Raw genomic sequence first — 21,939 nt, forward strand, 5'->3', positions numbered from 1 at the left:
AACTCGCGGTTTTGTCTTGAATAGAGTGCATGCTTTGGGAAGGCTTACAGCCTTTATGAAGTTTCAAAATCACCCGTTGAAGTTTTGTAAAACTTCTCAGGAACGAGTCTCCCAAAAAGGGTGGTCTCGTATGTGGGGGTTTGCTTCAAGAAGACCAGACATAATTGCCATCGACCGCTTACCCGAAGGAGTTGCCATCGAACGTTTTCTCGCTAGCGAGAAAACTACCATCTCAGGCAAGGCGTGCAAGGGGAAATGAACTGGAATGTAAAGAATTTTTCATTCCCCGCTAATTTCCGTCAGCTAACCCAACCACTCGAAGCGGGTGGGTGGAGGGAAGATGACGTTGGTTCGTTCGAAAATGAAAGGATCGATGCTAGCGAAACCAGACTAGCTGACGTAGTAATCAGCTGGGAGTCTAGAGTGATATATTAAGTCACGTTTTTGGAAGACCCATCCCACCGTAGGGATGGGGGAGATCAACCATAGAGTTTTCAGAAAAAACTATGGATCGCGGGAACCGAGAGATTTAGTGCGACGAGAACCTAGGGGTTCAGAATCTATTTTGTGAATTCCTTTCTCACGACCCTATGTTGTGACGAGAACCCGCAGGAACTCTGTCGCTGATTCCTGGTGGAATCTTCAGGAATCGTGTTGCGTGAACCCACCAGGGTTCACAAGACCAGAACACAAAGGAACTGTGTCATAGTTACCTGTAAGGAGATGGAAACCCTTAGGCAGCAGGCATCCCTCAGGGTTTTTCCGCGCGCGCGAACACTTGCGCGACGAGAGTCAGAAGATTCTTTGTCATAACAGTAAAACTCTTGATGACGATGGTCGTGCGTGTGCGAGCACTTTGCGTGACGAGTCAGAAGACTCTCTGTCATAAGAGTAAAACTCTTGATGGCGATGGTCACGCTCGTAAAGTTGGCCATGCGCACCGAGATGGTTATGCGTGCGAACACCGCGCGACGAGAGTTCAAAAACTCACTGTCATAAGAGTAAAACTCTTAATGACGATTGTTCTGTGCGTAGTTTTGGTTGCACGCGCGCCAAGATGGTTACGCGCGTGCATGCGAACACTTTGCGCCACGAGTTCAAAAGCTCTCTGTCATAAAAGTAAAACACTTGATGACGATTGTCATGCACGTAGTTTTGGTTGCGCACACTGAGATGGTCGCGTGCACGCCCCCAGATGGTCACACACGCTAAGCTGTTTGCGCACTTCAACATAGCGCTGATTGCGCGCACCTAGTTGTTCGTGCGCGGCAAGGTGGTCATACGCACTCAGCGTGACGAGAGTCCGAAAACTCTCTCTTGTAAGAGTAAAACTCTTAGCGCTAAGGAGAGAACTCATTGCTACGATCACCCGAAGGTTCACGGTAGCGTAAGTTTTGTGAGTGCAAACGCTCAACACAACGAGAGTCCGAGAATTCTCTGTCATACGAGTAAGACTCATAATGACTAGGGTCACGAGAACCCGACAGTTCAGCGTGTACTGTGTTGCGAGACCCCAAAGGATCAGCGCAACAAGAAACCGAAGTTTCCCTGTCACGAAAGACTGAAGTGTCAGAGAGACTAAAGTTACGAGAGCCCAAGGGTTCAGCGTAACTAAAGTTACGAGACCTCAAAGGGTCAGCGTAACAGGAACCAAAGTTCCTTTATCACAAGACCCCGAAGGGTCAGCGTGATTGATGGTACGAGGTCCCGAAGGCTCAACATTATCATCGTTACGAGAGCCCGAAGGTTCAGCATAACTGAAACCAAAGGTTTCAAGTCGCGTGAGCCCGAAGGATAAACGCAACGGAGCCCTGAAGGACTCCTACTGTCTTGAGAACCCACAGGATCAACATGACGAGAGCCCAAAGTCTCACGATCACGCCAGTCCAAAGGGTGATTGTCACGAGACCCCGAAGGGTCAGCGTGAGTAGAACCAGCAGGTTCAAAAAGAACTCTCCTTACAGCAAGAGGAGGAAAACGTCCGGGATGGAGAGGAGATACAAACTCTTCCACCCTACGAACCTCCAGAGAGGAACGTTCAGCAGACTCTGCCCGAGGGGGAGACTGATCCAATTCTAAAGATAACTCCTCCGCAGGGAGTTTTGTTCTCACAAAGGCGAACGTCATTCAAGATAAGACTCTCGCTCCGGCCCTGGAGGAGAACCATAAACGTAAGGGGGGACCACTGATGCCCAGAGGCGGTCTTCTCTTGAGAATGAGACACTCATTCCCCCCAAAGGTGAAACCTTCTTCGGAGAAAGCTCTGCCACCGCCCCTGGTGGATCAGCAAACTCCTACAAGTTTTCTCTCACGAATGAGAGGAAAGTTCTCCCGAAGGAGATTGCCTAAGACAAGCTTTCTCCAGTTCTATGGAAAAAAAGCATAGGCGTAATAATCTCTCTTTCGCGAACTGGGGAGAAGTCCTCCCGAGGGAGGACATCGCTTAAGACAAGCTTTCTCCCAGCTCTAGGGGAAAAAAGGGTAGGCGTAATAATCTCTCTCGCAAACGAGAAAGAAGTCCTCGAAGGAGGACATCACCTTAGACAAGCTTTCTCCCAGCTCCATAGGAAAAAAGCGTAAGCGTAATAATCTCTCTCTCACAAAAGAGAGAGAAGTCCTCCCAAAGGAGGATATCGCCTAAGATAAGTTTCCTCCCAGCTCAATGAGAAAAAAACATAGGCGTAACAATCTCTCTCGCGAACGAAAGAGAGAGAGAGAGAGAGAGAAGTTCCCCTCGAAGGAGGAACAAGCCTTAGACTTGCTTTTCCCCAGTTCAAGGGGAAGAAGCAGTCTTCGGCAACAAGACAGCAGAAGAAAAACTTGTCAAGCAAACTATGCTTCCCATCAACAAGCCTTGTTCAAGTTGAAGGTTGACAACGAGTGCTACCTCGTAACGTGGGCAGCTCACTAGCTACCACATGAAGCGCAGGATAATGAACCGAGCGGCGAAGCCATCGGCCTTGTGTTCTACGTCGCTGCTATCTGTAGAAAAGAAAATAAAAGTTGTGATTAATTACAGTTCATACTCCATTGCATATCATGAACTATTCGGGGAATAAGTCACCTTCCTTGTAAGATAATTCCTCCAAAGGGAGCTGAACTGTTATAAACTTGAACTCAAGTAATGAAACAAACACACGGGGTGTTGAGGAACTGCCGACCACCAATGCAGGGAAGGGCGGCAAGGTAGGGGAGTAGTATCAAAACAATGACAACTCCCTTACGGCGGAGACCGCCGGATACGTTGTCAACAGTAATTAAAGTTACAAGTATCTAACAACATAAAAGTATATTTTCATTTATACATATATATGCTCATATATATGTATAAGATAAATGAAAACACACACAAGAGAAAAAAAAAAGACAAAAACAATCAAGGCAAGTCTTTGCGGAAGAGAACGGCAGCATGTCCGTTCTCTACCGAGCCAAAAAGTAAAGTGGTTACTCAGCCGAGAGGTGTGAGTGAATGGGGTAGCCAGTCTACCCCATCCCCCACCCGCTAACTAGCGGATGAGGTAAATATCCCTCATTAAAATCATCATGGTTTGTCTTTCAGCTATGCCGACAGTATACCCCTATAAATAGCGGAGGGTTTGTATTTACGCCGGAACAAATAATATTTAACTATAGAAAAAAGAAGAATTAATCTCTAAATCCTTATTAAAAAACTTGAGGATTTGGATGTAGCAGATACATACCTTCATTTGGTGGAACAATGTTCTTAATCGTTTATCACTTGTGAGTCCGTGTGAACTCATAAATCCCCTTTTACATACTCGCAGATGCTTTCCACTGATGCGGACAAAATACTCAAAAGTGTTCTGCCTTCTAGACTCTTCCGCAGGCTGCAAAAGATAATATTGTAATATTCTGACAACTGCCTTCCTTCAGAGTAAGAATGAAAGCATATCAATGAGGAAATTAACATTTAAGTAAATGTTTAACCAAATCAAAAGAATTTTGTAATAAGCTCCATCTTTATAATGTATTTATCTGGGAATGGAGTAAAGTGATATAGATTAAGTAAGAGACAATAGAAAATTTCATAATTCTCCTCACTTAATTATTAAACCTGTAGAACCAAACCATAAAATGTAAAAAACAAAAAATTAAAAATATACATTATCATTCCAAACATATCTTTCAAGTTCTCTACAGTTAATGACAGCCTACAGCACCAAAACATAAAATATAAAAGATTAGCAATATATTGTAGATTATCATCTAACATCGGCTTGCTAATGACTTTTGAACTTTATTTTCCTTTTTTTTTTCAGACAAAAGGCAAATACTGCACCATGACATTTAAACTGGAATTCAATGAGTATTTTCTACTATTAAAGCAAACTTGAAAATCACAAATTTTATAAGTAATTTGTATATTTCCTAACTATACAAACCTGAGTCCTTTAATGGGATTATGACTTGAGTGAAGCTGGAATGCCCACGAAAATGCAATAAGGTAGTTATAAATACTGGTGGGTGGTGGGAAAGCCCCACCCATCTGTCAGTCAGCAAGACTTGCAGCAATTTTGACTTTCAGGCTGGGGACTTGAGGCAAGCAAAAGAGGTAAAAAATTCCATTTATAAAATCAAATACATATATTCAATATGAAAATGACAAATTTGGAAGTATTTGCATTATTCCTAACTATAGAAACCTGAGTTCTTTACTTAGAAGTGACTTCAGTGAAGCTGGAACACTGTTGTTAGAACTTTTAACAAGATGTCAACAATCATATACGTTGTTACCAGTCGATAGCAGGGGAAGCATTGGCCACCTCCCTCCCTACGACTCCACTTTGATTGTAGACGGGACTTCCAAGGGTAGGTGATGGCGGGTTACATTTGTGTAAAGAAATCAGGTTTGTAGAGTTAGGAAGAATACAAATTACTTCTAAATTTGCATTTGTTCCAACACAAATACAAACCCTTGTTCTTTACATAGGAGGCTCACCCTAAGGTGGATGGAAATCCCCTGTCCAACTGGCTGGAAACTTTAACCCAGGATTTTTACACTCAAGCATGATAGTGCATTTGGAGTGAGAATCCTGGCACCTCATTAACCAGTGGCTTGACAATGCCAGCGAGTCGATGGTCCATTCACTAGCAGTAAGCGAATGTAAGAGCACATCTGTGACTATGTCTCAAGCAAAATACATGCAAAGATTTGCAAGTACACACACTATTTGGTTTACCCTGACACACCATACTTTGCCTCGTAAGAAGTGTGGGACATAACGTTTAGCATACAATATGTATATAGTAGGTAGTAGGTTGGCCAGGGCACCAGTCACCCGTTGAGATACTACCGCTAGAGTTATGGGGTCCTTTGACTGGCCAGATAGTACTACATTGCACCCTTCTCTCTGGTTACGGTTCATTTTTCCTTCGCCTACACATACACCGAACAGTCTGGCATATTAATTACAGATTCTCCTCTGTCCTCATACACCTGACAACGCTGACATTACCTAACAATTTCTCTTCATCCGAGGGGTTAACTACTGCACTGTAATTGTTCAGTGGCTACTTTCCTCTTGGTAAGGGTAGAAGAGACTCTTTAGCTATGGTAAGCAGCTCTTCTAGAAGGACACTCCAAAATCAAACCATTTTTCTCGAGTATAGGGTAGTGCCGTAGCCTCTGTACCATGGTCTTCCACTGTCTTGGGTTAGAGTTCTCTTCCTCTTGTTTTGTTAAAGTTTTTATAGTTTATATAGGAATTATTTATTTTGGTATTGCTGTTCTTAGAATATTCTATTTTTTCTTGTTTCCTTTTCTCACTAGGCTATTTTTCCCTGTTAGAGCCCTTGGGCTTATAGCATCTTGCTTTTCCGAATAGGGTTGTAGCTTAGCTAGTAAAAAAAAAAAAAAAATAATAATAATAATACCTACCAGCTACATGGGGCTACCTGCAGTCAATGAAAATAGCTGACAGGACATTAGCATTGGATACTATGACCTCAGAAAGGGGAAGATGAAGAAACGAAAGAGCCAGTCATTCGTTTATATCCATCACAGACTTAGCCAAAACCTCAATCGACTGCTAAAAAGTCCTGTGAGACTAGGGTAGCTAGACCATTTACTGAATAGCCGCTAGAGGGACTAAAGAGAACATGTCTATAGGAAGGTCCTCTTGTAAAACCTGCACCACAGAAGGATCTTTCTGAATACTAGGGACATGCTTACACATCTGACATCGTGAGTTCTAGGATGTATCCCACTTGTGAGGAAGATGAAGTTTTGAAACACGGTCCGAGTCCTCTCTGGCTTACGCAGAGATCATGTTCTTAGTCATCATCTTAACTCTCTTGTCGCTGATAAATATATGTTCCTCCTGGGACAAGCTTCCTGTATGTACCTGAGGCGCGCCCTCGTCGAACACACAACCGATTAAGAAGATCGGTTCCCTTATTAAGACTTCACATCTGGCAAGATGTGACCTGGTACCAGGTATCAGTGTATTTTAAGTCTTGGCCCAAAAGTCAGGAATGAAATAGAACCTTTGTCTCCAACTTTTTGACTAAGCGACACTATAAAAGAATGCATAGCTCTTCCAACATAAGTTATGGTCCGTCGCCAAGGATAATAATTTATGAAGCCTCCTCTATGGAATGTAGCAATTTGGTCACCTTCCAGGGTGACGGTTTCGTTTTCAACAAAGGGCAGACCTATTCCAACTTCGAGCGTGCATAAACAGCTCTACTACAGAGGAAAAGGTCAACCCCTTTCAACATCAAAACTTGTCTCCAGGCCAAGCTATAGCCTTTTACGGCTGACCTGATAGAGCAGAGATACCTCTCGGAGAACAGTAAAATAGGCTATAAGAGGTATAGACGCTTCAATGGGAGACACCCCTTCCAACGATACCAATCACAGAAACAAGGCCCACTTTGTTTGATAAACTAAGGATGCCCTCCAAAGGTATCCAGACCCCAGTTTCACTTTCAAGAAACCCTCTCTGGCAGAGTTGATGCTGGATAACCTCCAAGCACGAAGATGTAGGAATTCGAATGAATTGTGGAAGATCTGGGAGGGTAGTTGTACCAGTCTTGAAGGGAAAGCAACTCCCTCAGAAACCTCAACACTGGCAATGGAAGGACAGTGTATCATTCTACTTGCAGCTAAAGGTAAGCAATGAGAGTCATATTGAGCTTGTGATTCAACCTGACCCTGTTGAGAACCATCCTTAATAGGCAAAATTGGGAAAAAGCGTAGACCTCGAGAATATGCAAAAGATATAAAAAAAAAAATAAAAATCATCATCTAACAAGGCGTTACCAAGGCACAGGACACCGGGAATTTCCGGTTGAGGGACGAAACCAAAGGTCTATCATTGGTGAAACCCCAAAAGGTATTAAGTGGTCATGTCTGAGGATATAAAAATCACTCAGATCCAGACTATCTGAGTCCACCTGCCCAGATTGTCAGACAGGATGTTCTCCTTGCCCATAGTGAATTGGACTGACAGGGAGACTGCATTACTGTCTATCCAAAGCAGGATCTGTACAGCTAAAAAGCAAAGCTGCACCTGGCAAACATGAGGTCCCCTGTGCACACTAGAGACTCGGTGAGTCTCGCGAGATCACTAGAGAGATCATCCGTGAGCTTCGAAAAACTCACCTCAGTGACAAGAAATAGTAATTGCTTGTTTCAGGTACTACTCAACAGTGGTATTGTTGGTTATCAACACCTCCAAGTGATTAGACAGGAGCGGTTGAGAATGGTGGAAGAGTGAGACAGCTTGCCTCAACCCTAGCATGTTGATATAGCCATTCTGATCTACATTGGACCACTGACTTGAAACTCAGTGTTGGAGCCAGTGGGGCTTTGCAACCTTAATGCATCAGTGATCATAAATTTCGGAAGGGAGAACAGATAGTCTACGTCCCAACTAAATTTGGGGTTGGAAAGCCACCCTCCAGGATCTGTTTTTGATATCCTCTATTGGAACATTGTTCAAGGAGGGACCTTGTTTTGCGAATAGAAGGCCTTGCGTTGCCACTGTATGAAGCAAATCTGAAGTTGACTGTTTGGAACTAGGCGGTCGAGGGAGGCTAGGTGTCCCACCAGTCCTTGCCCCCGAGGCTTGCCAAGAGAACTGCCTTAAAACAGGAAAACTAGCTCTTGCAACCTCATAAGGTGACCATGTTAACAGGGACACTTTCTCTCGGACTGTATAAATTCAAGCCTGGGTATAACGAGATCTGTTTGGGGCCAAGGCAGAAACCAGGAAGATGATACTGGTTAATACCTGTGGGGCATTTGACGACCCATGCCTAACACCCTGAACTGGTATCTTGTACCTTGTTTGCTACCATGAACTGAAAGTACTCTCGAAGCCTGGATAGACTGGGATCTGGAAGTACACCTTCTCTAGGTACATTGTAACCATGAAGTCTAACAATCTGATCACTTATCTGATCGTGCTGCGGTCTCCATTTTGACTGGAGTCTTAAAACCAGTCCCCAGCTTCAAGACACCTTCTTGAAAAGAGGGAATCGAGTACAGAAGCCTGAGGATTTGTCACAGACACTTGTAGAGTGGTCCTCATGGTCAGCACCTCTGCCCAAAGGTTGATGACCTTCATCAATCCCACATGCAACAGATGGGACTCGCTAGAACACCGCTGTTGTCTCAAGAATGGAATGGGAGCCTTGCGCTAGAGGACCGCTTGCACACTACCCACATTGGCAAGACCAGCTCAGCTGATTGTGGGCAAGTACGAACTAAGGTGGTTTGTGCTCGATGTAACCTCGCCAGGTAGAGCTGGCTCAACAGTGTGAGCAAGATCGAGGCCGGCCAGTGCGAAGCAATCACACCTGAGGCACTGGAGGATCAGTCTCACGACACCACAGTGAAACCAACCTGCCTATCAAAAGCAGGTAAACCTGCTACTGCCAGCGCTGATACATGTGAGCGAGCTCTGTGTTCCCAGTCCCAAGCTCTGTGTGACTTGCACCACTCTTCTATCCAGGCCGTAGGTATCCTCCCACATGTCGTACATTATACGGGGCAACTTGCTCTTAGAGGAGGATGCAAAAATTAAGGAACACTATAGACTTTTGCATGCCACCCCTATTCATGGAATATGTTAAGCTTGTATGTATTGTTACAATTTCCTTTCAAGATCAGGAACCGCCCTTAGATCAGTATGCTTGCGCATATCCCTATTATCCATCCAAAGACTAAACAATAGTAAAAGGTGGGATGGGGGGGAAGTTAACAAAGCGACTTGCAAAAGACAAGGAAAGTGGCAACAAGCAACAGCTCTGAGAAGAGAGCCTACTAACTACTAAATTGGCACCCTGCCAGTTAGAGCCCTTGTGAAGCGAATGCATTTCCTTTAATTCAGCATTACCCAAACCTAAATACCTGCTCAGGTATGTATTGTGTAGTATACCTCTAGACACAAAATTCTTTCCGGAGTGACTTTAGTATCATGATTTCTCCATATAATGAGGGAAGTTTTACATGTAAATCAAATTATTCGTTCGAAGCCCTACGAAAACACATTAAATTTTATAATAAAGCTTAACTGTACTAACCACAATTAAATACTACCAAATATTGTACATATGAATTATTCAATACCTAACCTAACTGTTAATACCTTTAAATGTAGTTAATAGAACATAATGCAATAATAAATGGATACATACATATACCAAAGGCACTTCCCCCAATTTTGGGGGGTAGCCGACATCAACAAGAAACAAAACAAAAAAGGGGACCTCTACTCTCTACGTTCCTCCAGCCTAACCAGGGACTCAGCCGAGTTCAGCTGGTACTGCTAGGGTGCCACAGCCCAACCTCCCACATTATCCACCACAGATGAAGCTTCATAATGCTGAATCCCCTACTGCTGCTACCTCCGCGGTCATCTAAGGCACCGGAGGAAGCAGCAGGGCCTACCGGAACTGCGTCACAATCGCTCGCCATTCATTCCTATTTCTAGCACGCTCTCTTGCCTCTCTCACATCTATCCTCCTATCACCCAGAGCTTTCTTCACACCATCCATCCACCCAAACCTTGGCCTTCCTCTTGTACTTCTCCCATCAACTCTTGCATTCATCACCTTCTTTAGCAGACAGCCATTCCCCATTCTCTCAACATGGCCAAACCACCTCAACACATTCATATCCACTCTAGCCGCTAACTCATTTCTTACACCCGTTCTCACCCTCACCACTTCGTTCCTGACCCTATCTACTCGAGATACACCAGCCATACTCCTCAGACACTTCATCTCAAACACATTCAATTTCTGTCTCTCCATCACTTTCATTCCCCACAACTCCGATCCATACATCACAGTTGGTACAATCACTTTCTCATATAGAACTCTCTTTACATTCATGCCCAACCCTCTATTTTTTACTACTCCCTTAACTGCCCCCAACACTTTGCAACCTTCATTGACTCTCTGACGTACATCTGCTTCCACTCCACCATTTGCTGCAACAACAGACCCCAAGTACTTAAACTGATCCACCTCCTCAAGTAACTCTCCATTCAACATGACATTCAACCTTGCACCACCTTCCCTTCTCGTACATCTCATAACCTTACTCTTACCCACATTAACTCTCAACTTCCTTCTCTCACACACCCTTCCAAATTCTGTCACTAGTCGGTCAAGCTTCTCTTCTGTGTCTGCTACCAGTACAGTATCATCCGCAAACAACAACTGATTTACCTCCCATTCATGATCATTCTCGTCTACCAGTTTTAATCCTCGTCCAAGCACTCGAGCATTCACCTCTCTCACCACTCCATCAACATACAAGTTAAACAACCACGGCGACATCACACATCCCTGTCTCAGCCCCACTCTCACCAAAAACCAATCGCTCACTTCATTTCCTATTCTAACACATGCTTTACTACCTTTGTAGAAACTTTTCACTGCTTGCAACAACCTTCCACCAACTCCATATAAACTCATCACATTCCACATTGCTTCCCTATCAACTCTATCATATGCTTTCTCCAGATCCATAAACGCAACATACACCTCCTTACCTTTTGCTAAATATTTCTCGCATATCTGCCTAACTGTAAAAATCTGATTCATACAACCCCTACCTCTTCTAAAACCACCTTGTACTTCCAAGATTGCATTCTCTGTTTTATCCTTAATCCTATTAATCAGTACTCTACCATACACTTTTCCAACTACACTCAACAAACTAATACCTCTTGAATTACAACACTCATGCACATCTCCCTTACCCTTATATAGTGGTACAATACATGCACAGACCCAATCTACTGGTACCATTGACAACACAAAACACACATTAAACAATCTCACCAACCATTCAATTACAGTCACACCCCCTTCCTTCAACATCTCAGCTTTCACACCATCCATACCAGATGCTTTTCCTACTCTCGTTTCATCTAGTGCTCTCCTCACTTCCTCTATTTTAATCTCTCTCTCATTCTCATCTCCCATCACTGGCACCTCAACACCTGGAACAGCAATTATATCTGCCTCCCTATCATCCTCAACATTCAGCAAACTTTCAAAATATTCCGCCCACCTTTTCCTTGCCTCCTCTCCTTTTAACAACCTTCCATTTCCATCTTTCACTGTCTCTTCAATTCTTGCGCCGGCCTTTCTTACTCTCTTCACTTCTTTCCAAAACTTCTTCTTATTCTCTTCATATGACTGACCCAGTCCCTGACCCCACCTCAGGTCAGCTGCCCTCTTTGCCTCACGTACCTTGCGCTTTACTTCCACCTTTTTCTCTCTATATTTTTCATACTTCTCTATACTATTACTCTGCAGCCATTCTTCAAAAGCCCTCTTTTTCTCTTCCACTTTTACTTTCACTCCTTCATTCCACCATTCACTGCCCTTCCTCATGCTGCCTCCAACAACCTTCTTGCCACATACATCACTGGCAATCCCAACAAAATTTTCTTTTGCTAACTTCCACTCCTCCTCTAAATTACCTGTTTCTCTTACTCTCACCTCGTCATATGCCATTTTCAACCTTTCCTGATATTTACTTTTTACCCCCGGTTTTATTAGCTCTTCAACCCTCACTAGCTCCCTTTTACATCCACCTACTCTATTCCCCCACTCTTTTGCTACAACCAATTTTCCTTCCACCAAAAAATGATCAGACATACCGTTAGCCATACCCCTAAACACGTGCACGTCTTTCAATCTTCCAAACATTCTTTTAGTTATCAACACATAATCCATTAATGCCCTTTCTACTACTCTTCCATTTGCCACTCTTACCCATGTATACTTATTTTTATCTTTCTTTTTAAAAAAGCTAGCACTTATTACCATCTCTTGTTCAACACACATATCTACCAGTCTCTCACCACTCTCATTTTCACCTGGTACGCCATACTTCCCAATGACACCTTCTACCTCTCCAGCGCCCACTCTAGCATTTAAGTCACCCATAACAACTACATAATTCCTTCTACACACCTAGTTAATTCATTCCAAAACTCATTCCGCTCTTCTTCACTTTTCTCACTACCTGGCCCATACGCACTGACAAACGCCCAACATTCCCTACCCAACCTAACCCTTACCCACATTAACCTAGATGATATCTCCTTCCATTCCACTACTTTACCTGTCATCCATTCACTCAGCAATAAAGCCACACCCTCTCTCGCTCTTCCCCTTTCAATCCCAGACACTCTACCAGACATTTCACCAAACATCACTTCACCCTTTCCTTTCATCTTTGTCTCACACAAGGCCAATACATCCATCCTTCTACTTCTAAACATACTTCCAATCTCACATCTTTTACTCACTATTGTACTACATCCACGCACATTCAAACACCCCAAAACTAGAGTGCGGGGAGCAGTCACTCTCCCCCCAGCTCCATCTCTTTGGAAAATAACTTAAATGCAGAACCTTAACTTTTAAGTGAGGCAATGTCCGAAAGTGAAAGTGGCAGCAGAGGATGACAACAATCGACAGAAAATATTAACAGGGTACCAGAAAACATGAATACTGTACTTAACTTTCGGAACCATATTAACAAATGGGAAGAAAACATTAACATTTAACCTTAGTATACACATTAACAAATGGTAGAAAACATTAATACTTAACTTTACGGAACACATAATTAATTTTTTGTTTGCCTTTTCCTAATTTTTTTTATTTTTTTCATTTTACATTTTAAACTTACTAAATTTCTTCAATTTCTTCTTCACTTCCACTTTTCAGTTTTTTTCTGATCACTTTGAGCTTCCTCTTGACCTACAAATGGCCTCTAAAAAATAACGATCGACGGAAGCTTGTAACTGCCTGCTTTTTATAATATTCCTGTAATAACTCAGGCAACCGTCATTACATTGAGAAAGAATATGATCTGTGTGAACCTTTTCGGGGTGTTGGTTTTCTAGGAAATCTGCCATTATAATATAACCTAGAATCTCCTTACTTTCTACCGTTGTCGCAGTCGTAACCTGAACGATGTGCACTTGCACAGCCTCCAACTCCTCCAGGTCATCTGTCATAAGGTCCTCTTGGTGCTCCTTGAGAAACTCATTAATGTTGTCCTCACTGAAGACCAGCCCCAGGGACCTACCGAGTCTAAAGATTTCCTCAAAGTCAGGTTGTGGAACAAGTTCAAGATCGTCAGCAATTCTGGCTTCGGCTTCTGCTAGGCCTACATCGAATCCCTTGAAGTCTCATGCGGAGACGTCATCAGGCCACAGGTTCTTCCATGAAGAGTTCAAAGTACGTTTCTAAACCTCCTGCCAAGCTTGATTGATGAGTTGGAGGCATATCACAATATCAAAATGCTCCTTCCAAAGTTCACCCAGGGTAAGGTTTGTGCCATTGGTGATTTCGAAACATCTCCTGAAGAGACGTTTTGTATAGAGCTTCTTGAAGTTTGAAATCACTTACTGGTCTATGGACTGGAGGAGAGGGGTATTATTAGGTGGAAGGTAGAGAACCTTGATAAAGGAATATTCTAGGAGAAGAAATACCGAAACTAGAAGACATCCCCTTTGCTAGATAAATTGTAATCAATTGTCTATATAACTCCCTAACATAAAAACACAATCTGGAGCAAAGGTAGAGACATTAGAATAAAGACAAGATGACATAAGAACTGACAGACAGCCATACATTGCCATATGATTCATAAACTACACTAGGGGGGCTTAAAGGTTAGTCGTGAATGGCAGAGGCATGTGACAGTGACAATGACCTAATGATTGACACTATTTACACATGATCAGCATTCAAGACCCCTTTGCATCAAGCTAGGACTGGGAAGGGCCTGGTAAAGGCTGTTGATGACTCAGACACTACAGTGCTTGAACTTATCTCAAACTTCTATCCAACAGATCGTCAGGCAGGGAAGTTTCCAATAAGCTCCCTGAGTGGAACTATTACAAGGAAAGAAAACATGCAATCTTTTAGTTTTAGGGTAAGACGTTGACAAATACCTAGCTTCGAGAGAAGCAATATTAATACCAGGGGAAGTTCATAGAAATACTAGGTGGTTGGTGAAAGATGCTTGCTAGTCCAGGTGGCGATAGTGTCAAAAGAAAGGGTTATTTTCTTTGCTCTTTATTTAGAAAAGCCCATACCTAGACTTCATCACATATCGGGATGTAAGTATAAGATGATTTATGGGGTTGTTTAGAATAAATTCTTATTTATATACAATCTATATCAAGTATCTTATGCATGACTAAAATAGAAAATAAGATCCAGATATTGCCTTACATTTACCTTCTTCGTGTACCGACGCTTCACATCACACAGTTTTAGGCAAGTAAAAAGATAACTATTTTGAAGATTAAAATCCCCCAAATCCCAGAAATTATTGAAAATCTCTACAATTTTTGAGCCCATTCGTTCCCAACACTTCAAAGGACAGTTGCAGGGAGGTCCTATTGTCCTTGCATTGACCACCTGTGGAAATAAGGGATTTACAAATTATTAAATATTTTTCATTAAGAAAATTATCAGAAATGTTATATGGCTTATTACCAAGACTGGAAAGAAACAACAGTAGAGGATATTTGACTAAAGACAATTACTGTAATGAGAATTAAATGATCCTGTGATGATTCCTGTTCTAAAACTCAAAAAACATACAAAAACAAACGAAGAAATGCCAAGTAAAAATAAGAAATGCAACCTTCAATAAAAAATAATTTAAAACATTTTACTCTGATTGAACCCACAGAAAAAATAAAATATAAAATACTTTCATAAACTTATTAACAATACATCACTTGCAACATCACTACTAATTGTTTTAACAGTAAGGTAAACCATTGCAAATGTATCTTTCATGAAAGAAAAACCTCAATGTTAATAACTTGATTATGAAATTTAACATTACAATATTATTCAGTAAGTCACATTGCTAATATCTACAGGTAGATATTAGCAATATGACACAAGAAAGTTTCATCAAAATAATGTTTTCATACAACCATTACTTATTATTTCTACTTTGAGACAGAAAGTTGTCCCAGATGACCGAGATAGTCCTAAAAGTAAAAAAAAAAAAAAATAAGTATCATGGAGTATGTGAAAGGATTCTGTGGTCTCATTCAGCCACATGTTTGCTAACTTTTTTTTTGCCTGATCTATTAGCTGTGAGAAAACTAGTGGGGCAAAGGTGCGGGAACTTGCAATATAAAATAAGTTTCTATGAAAAATGTTATTTTCATTAGTAAAATAAATTTTTGAATATACTTACCCAATAATCATGTAGCTGTCAACTCCGTTGCCCGACAGAATTCTACGGGAGGGATACGCCAGCTATCACTATACTAGAAGGGGGTGTACTCACAAGCGCCACCTGTGGCCAGGTACTACAGTACTTGTTGTTGACGCCACCTCACTTTTTCCTCGGTCCACTGGTTCTCTATGGGGAGGAAGGGTGGGTCAATTAAATCATGATTATCGGGTAAGTATATTCAAAAATTTATTTTACTAATGAAAATAACATTTTTCAATATTAAACTTACCCGATAATCATGTAGCTGATTCACACCCAGGGGGGTGGGTGAAAAACCAGTGTACAAGACTAAAGGATAGCTAAGTATCCCGTATTTCATATAATCAGTTATCCACAATAACAATGAAATAATAAGTACCTGGTAAGGAAGTCGACTTGAACCGTTACTCTGCCTTTAATAAGATCGTCTTCCTTACTGAGCGCAGCGTTCCTCTTGGAAGGCTGAATCAACTCAAAGGTGCTAAAGTATACAGGGCTGCAACCCATACTAAAGGACCTCATCACAACCTTTAACCTCGGCGCTTCTCAAGAAAGAATTGACCACCCGCCAAATCAACAAGGATGTGGAAGGCTTCTTAGCCGACCGTACAACCCATAAAAAGTATTCAAGAGAAAGGTTAAAAGGTTATGGGATTATGGGAATGTAGTGGCTGAGCCCTCGCCTACTACTGCATTCGTTGCTACGAATGGTCCCAGGGTGTAGCAGTACTCGTAAAGAGACTGGACATCTTTGAGATAGAATGATGCGAACACTGACTTGCTTCTCCAATAGGTTGCATCCATAACACTCTGCAGAGAATGGCTCTGTTTGAAGGCCACTGAAGTAGCCACAGCTCCCACTTCATGTGTCCTTACCTTCAGCAAAGCAAGGTCTTCTTCCTTCAGATGAGAATGTGTTTCTCTAATCAGAAGCCTGAATAGTAAGAAACTGAGTTCTTATAACTTGGAAAAGAAGGTTTCTTGATAGCACACTATAAGGCTTCTGATTGTCCTTGTAAAGGTTAAGACCTTTTTAGATAGTACCTAAGAGCTCTAACTGGGCAAAGTACTCTCTTCAGTTCATTCCCCACCAAGTTGGACAGGCTTGGGATCTCGAACGACTTAGGCCAAGGACGTGAAGGAAGCTCGTTTAGAAAAAACCGAGCTGCAAGGAACATGTAGCCGTTTCAGATGTGAAAACAATGATCCTGCTGAAGGCGTGGATCTCACTTACTCTTTTAGCTGTTGTCAAGCACACGAGGAAAAGAGTTTTTAATGTGAGGTCCTAAAAAAAGGCTGATTGGAGAGGTTCAAATCTTGATGACATAAGGAACCTTAGGACCACGTCTAGATTCCAGCCTGGAGTGGACAACCGACGTTCCTTTGAGGTCTCAAAAGACCTAGGGAGGTCCTGTAGATCTTTGTTGGTGGAAAGATCCAAGCCTCTGTGGCGGAAAACCGCTGCCAACATACTTCTGTAACCCTTGATCGTAGGAGCTGAAAGGGATCTTACTTTCCTTAGATATAACAGGAAGTCAGCAATCTGGGTTACAGTGGTACTGGTTGAGGAAACTGCATTGGTCTTGTACCAGCTACGGAAGACTTCCCCTTGAGACTGATAGATTCTGAGAGTGGATGTTCTCCTTGCTTTGGCAATCGCTCTGGCTGCCTCCTTCGAAAAGCCCCTAGCTCTTGAGAGTCTTTCGAAAGTCTGAAGGCAGTCAGACGAAGAGCGTGGAGGATTGGGTGTACCTTCTTTACGTGAGGTAGACTTAGAAGGTTCACTCCTAGAGGAAGAGTCCTGGGAATGTCGACCAGCCATTGCAGTACCTCTAAGAACCATTCTCTCGCGGGCCAGAGCGGAGCCAACCAACGTCAGCCGTGTCCCTTTGTGAGAGGAGAACTTCTGAAGTACCCTGTTGACAATCTTGAACGGCGGGAATGCATACAGGTCGAGATGGAACCAATCCAGCAGAAAGCATCCACGTGAACTGCTGCTGGGTCTGGAATCGGAGAACAATACAACAGGAGTCTCTAGGTTATCGAGGTAGCGAACAGATCTATGGTTGGCTGACCCCACAGGGCCCAAAGTCTGCTGCAAACATTCTTGAGAAGGGTCCACTCTGTGGGGATGACCTGACCCTTCCGGCTGAGGTGATCTGCCATGACATTCATACCGCCCTGAATGAACCTCGTTACCAGTTAGCTTTCGATCTTTAGACCAGATGAGTAGGTCCCTTGCGATCTAGAACAACTTCCACGAAAGAGTCCCTCCCTGCTTGAAGATGTAAGCCAGGGCTGTGGTGTTGTCAGAGTCCACCTCCACCACTTTGTTAAGCTGGAGGGACTTGAAGTTTATCAAGGCCAGAATACCCGCCAACAACTCCTTGCAATTGATGTGAAGTGTCCTTTGCTCCTGATTCCATGTTCCCGAGCATTCTTGTCCGTCCAAAGTCGCACCCCAGCCCGTGTCTGATGCGTCCGAGAGGAGACGGCGGTCGTGTTTCTGAACAGCCAAAGGTAGACTTCCTTGAGAAGAAAGCTGTTCTTACACCACGAGAGAGAAGACCTCCTCTCTTCGGAAACAGGAACTGAGACCGTCTCTAGCGTCATGTCCTTTATCCAGTGAGCAGCTAGATGATACTGAAGGGGGGGGAGGTGGAGTCTCCCTAACACGATGAACAGGGCCAGCGATGAAAGTGTCCCTGTTAGACTCATCCACTACCTGACTGAGCATCGGTTCCTTCTCAGCATGCTCTGGATGCATTCTAGGGCTTGGAAGATCCTTGGGGCCGACGGAAAAGCCCGAAAAGCTCGACTCTGAAGATCCATACCCAAGGAGACAATGGTCTGGGATGGGACGAGCTGAGACTCCTCAAAATTGACCAGGAGGCCCAGTTCCTTGGTCAGATCCATAGTCCATTTGAAAATCTCCAGACAGCGACGACTTGTGGGAGCTCTTAAAAGCCAGTCGTCTGACGGAGCCGGACACAAGATCATGGTACTGCTGCACAGTCTGTGAACTGTCAACCATGGGCAAGCGAGGAAGTACAGTGACAACCCGAATCTGTCTAGACTGTCTGGGTCGTACAGACAACTCCTTATCGGGTTGCTGAGGTTGCCGCACTGCGTCACAACAAGTCACTTCTGCTGGTTGTTGAACGTCTTCCCCGTGACACATTGACTCCGTAAACAAAAAATCCTCTAACAAGGACTAAGCTTGGACTGCATGTCTTGCAACACAGCTCAAGGTCTATGGGAGCAGGTGTGGTAACAGACGGGATTAGCGACTGAAGTGGAACCATTACCTTCCCTGGAAGCATGTTATGCTTAAATAAAAGTCCATAGGAGGCTACGTAGCTAAAGGCTCCCTCCAAATGACAGAGTCCTCAAGGGAATATCAGAAGGAGGGAGAAAAGAACTTTCTCATCTACAGGGACCATATCCTAGAAAAGCTAAGTTCTCTCAGTGAGGGTTTCACTGGTGCAAAAGCAGCAGACTAGAAGGCAACGTTATGAAACTGCTTGACAGTCTAGTGAGTTGGCAACAACCAAAGATGTGTGACTGAGAAGCATGCGGTAAGGTATGCAGAGCATGTTGTATGCAGAGTATGCTGTATGCAGAGCATGCTGTATGTAGAGCATGTTGTATGCAGAGCATGCTGAATGCAGAGCATGCTGTATGCAGAGCATGTTGTATGCAGAGCATGCTGAATGCAGAGCATGCTGTATGCAGAGCATGTTGTATGCAGAGCATGCTGTATGCAGAGCATGCTGTATGTAGAGCATGTTGTATGCAGAGCATGCTGAATGCAGAGCATGCTGTATGCAGAGCATGTTGTATGCAGAGCATGCTGTAAGCAGAGCATGCTGTATGTAGAGCATGCTGTAAGGTAAGCAGAGCGTGTGCATGGCGTTTAACATTTCTCAGAAATTCCATGACCAGTGCTAGAGTGCTTTATGCATGCTTGCATGGGGTTTTAATATCAACATAATATTTACCTTACATTCATAACTCATGATTCATATTTTTGCCATATTTTGCGATATTGTTAAAAATATATTGCAAGGAATACAAATATATTTTTATAAGTAATACAAATAACCTCCATTATCATAATGTTTGAAAATGGAGGTAAGGTATGCTGAACAGCAGAGTCAGAACGAGCTGGAACAACAATAGTTGTGGTTTCCTCTTCAAGACTCTGTTGAGGGAACACCTGAGGCTCAGTCTGCAAAGGCTGATCAAAAGAAGTAGCAGAAGGTAGGCGCATGGGTGGAGGAGGCTGACTCCTGGCATGAGTGGCTGAACTCAAGGGTTGCGCTTGCTGAGTGGTTGGCGGATGCGCAGTAGCAAGTTCCTGAGGAACGAGTTGAGGTTCCTGCGGTGTGAGCTGAGAGCGAAAAGGTAGTGGCTGCGCAGAACGCAGTAAAAGTCTCGCAAGTTGAGGCTCCTGAGGCGCAAGGCTAAGGTGTTGAGGTGCTTGCCTTGAGGAGGGTTGAGCTCGCTGCAGCGAGAGCTGAGGAGACTGACTCATGGATGGGAGAGGTTGTTGTACCTCAAGCGAGTGTTGCCTCACTGGTGGAACAGCAAGTGGAAGCGGAGGAAGAGAGGTATAAGCCTCCTGTTCCCATTGCTGAGGTTGCCTTAAGGAAGGCGGAGGGAGCTGCACACCACTGGGATCAGTAAACTCATAACGTGGCTCAACATCGTACGCCTGGCAGGCGGTACTGCGGTCAGGCGGAGCGAGCGCAGGCGGAGCGAGCGCAGGCGGAGGCGCAACCTTCTCAGCCCGACACTCACGCATCAAGACCGAAAGTTGTGACTGCATGGACTGCAGTAGAGTCAACTTGGGGTCGGCAGACACTAAGGTCTGCTGAGGTAAAGCCTTAACAGCAGAGATCTGTTGCGGCAGAACCTTACTCCTCTTAGGCGGAGTGCATTCAACTGATGACTGCGGCGAGTCAGAGCTAACCCAATGACTGCATCCGGGTTGTTGAACTCTAACTTCGTACGTCTGGCATAGGTCTGGACTTTACGTTTAAGAGGTCTTGAGACCTGAGACCAGCGTTTTCTCCCCTAAATTTCTTCTGCAGACGAGCAAAATAAGGGCTCAATCGTCTGCGGGTGGGAGTGACGGTCTCGGTAAGACACGCCCGCAACCACCGAGGATACTTCTGTGCGCCGATCAAGGCCTGCTGAACCCTTATGCCCTTCGACATTGCTTCTCCCCTGGGCTTGGGAGCTTGCAAGAGGTCCCGGACTGGGAGGACGACTGGCGCGCACAGAAGTACCCTCACGCACAACACTGACACACTTTGCGCTAATCACTTATCACTTTGATTTTCTGTTTGCACTTATTTCACTGAACTCGAAACTTTAAGTGGTTTGTACCTGAAACACGCAATTCTATCCTTTCTCAAAAGTTAGTAATTGCGAAAACAGAATTACAATGTAACAGAAAAATCTAATGAAAGATAAATAATTCAGTGGCTGGAAAGAGACTAAACACTAGATCACTCTAGAAACGTTTACCTTCTTCCCCTAAAGAGACTAGGGAGAAGAGCAAAAACGATAACAACGTTACTCGCTTGAATGAAACGTTTATCCTCCTCTTTCTCCCTCCGTCTCTATCTCTCTCTCTCTCTCTCTCTTGACTTAGAACCTGAGAGAAGAGCCCAACCATATATATCGTTAAAACATATTATTGTTAAAGGAAAAAACTGAAATATTTCCCAAAATGAAAAGTTCCTTTATTAGGATTAAAACCATTAAGTTAAGAAAGAATGAACAAAACGCTAGACACGGTTACTCTTACTGCAACGTGAAACCGTGAAAATTCTTTCTCTATCGTAACGATAGAGCGCAAGTTGAACGTTCTGAACGTCAACAACTGCAGAGACAAAACAAAACGTTAGTTCAACTTTGAAAACAGTACGAGACTATCAAAGAAATTCTTTCAAAGACATTAAAATAGCATAATATGTTAACAGGTAAAACCGAAATGACGGGCTCAATGTTAATTAACTTCGGTACCAAGAAAAGACCGCCTACTATTAGGAAGGTCGAATATAAACAAATATAAAAATTAATTTTAATAAGTTTATAATAAAAGGAAGTTAATCGAAGAGGCCTATAAGAGGCAGAGAGATATAAAATAAATCTATAACTTTTGTTAAGCAAAA

The 21,939-nt window shown here is 43.3% G+C and overlaps 1 protein-coding gene across 3 annotated transcripts in view; it reads right to left on the reverse strand.

Moving 5' to 3' along the window:
• The window catches only part of LOC137623293 (uncharacterized), a 125,245-nt gene that overhangs the window by 17,786 nt on the left and 85,520 nt on the right, over positions 1-21,939 (reverse strand). For 2 of the 3 annotated variants that reach the window (XM_068354077.1, XM_068354075.1), the window contains exons 5-6: positions 14,746-14,934; positions 3,702-3,848 (exon numbers count right to left, since the gene is read on the reverse strand). In XM_068354077.1, coding sequence (XP_068210178.1) covers positions 3,702-3,848; positions 14,746-14,934 — 336 coding nt within the window. The remainder of the gene's footprint in view (positions 1-3,701; positions 3,849-14,745; positions 14,935-21,939) is intronic. The other variant, XM_068354076.1, reaches the window with a different exon arrangement.

Source organism: Palaemon carinicauda, chromosome 30 (genome assembly GCF_036898095.1).
Source record: "Palaemon carinicauda isolate YSFRI2023 chromosome 30, ASM3689809v2, whole genome shotgun sequence".
In the NCBI taxonomy this organism is placed as follows: domain Eukaryota; kingdom Metazoa; phylum Arthropoda; class Malacostraca; order Decapoda; family Palaemonidae; genus Palaemon; species Palaemon carinicauda.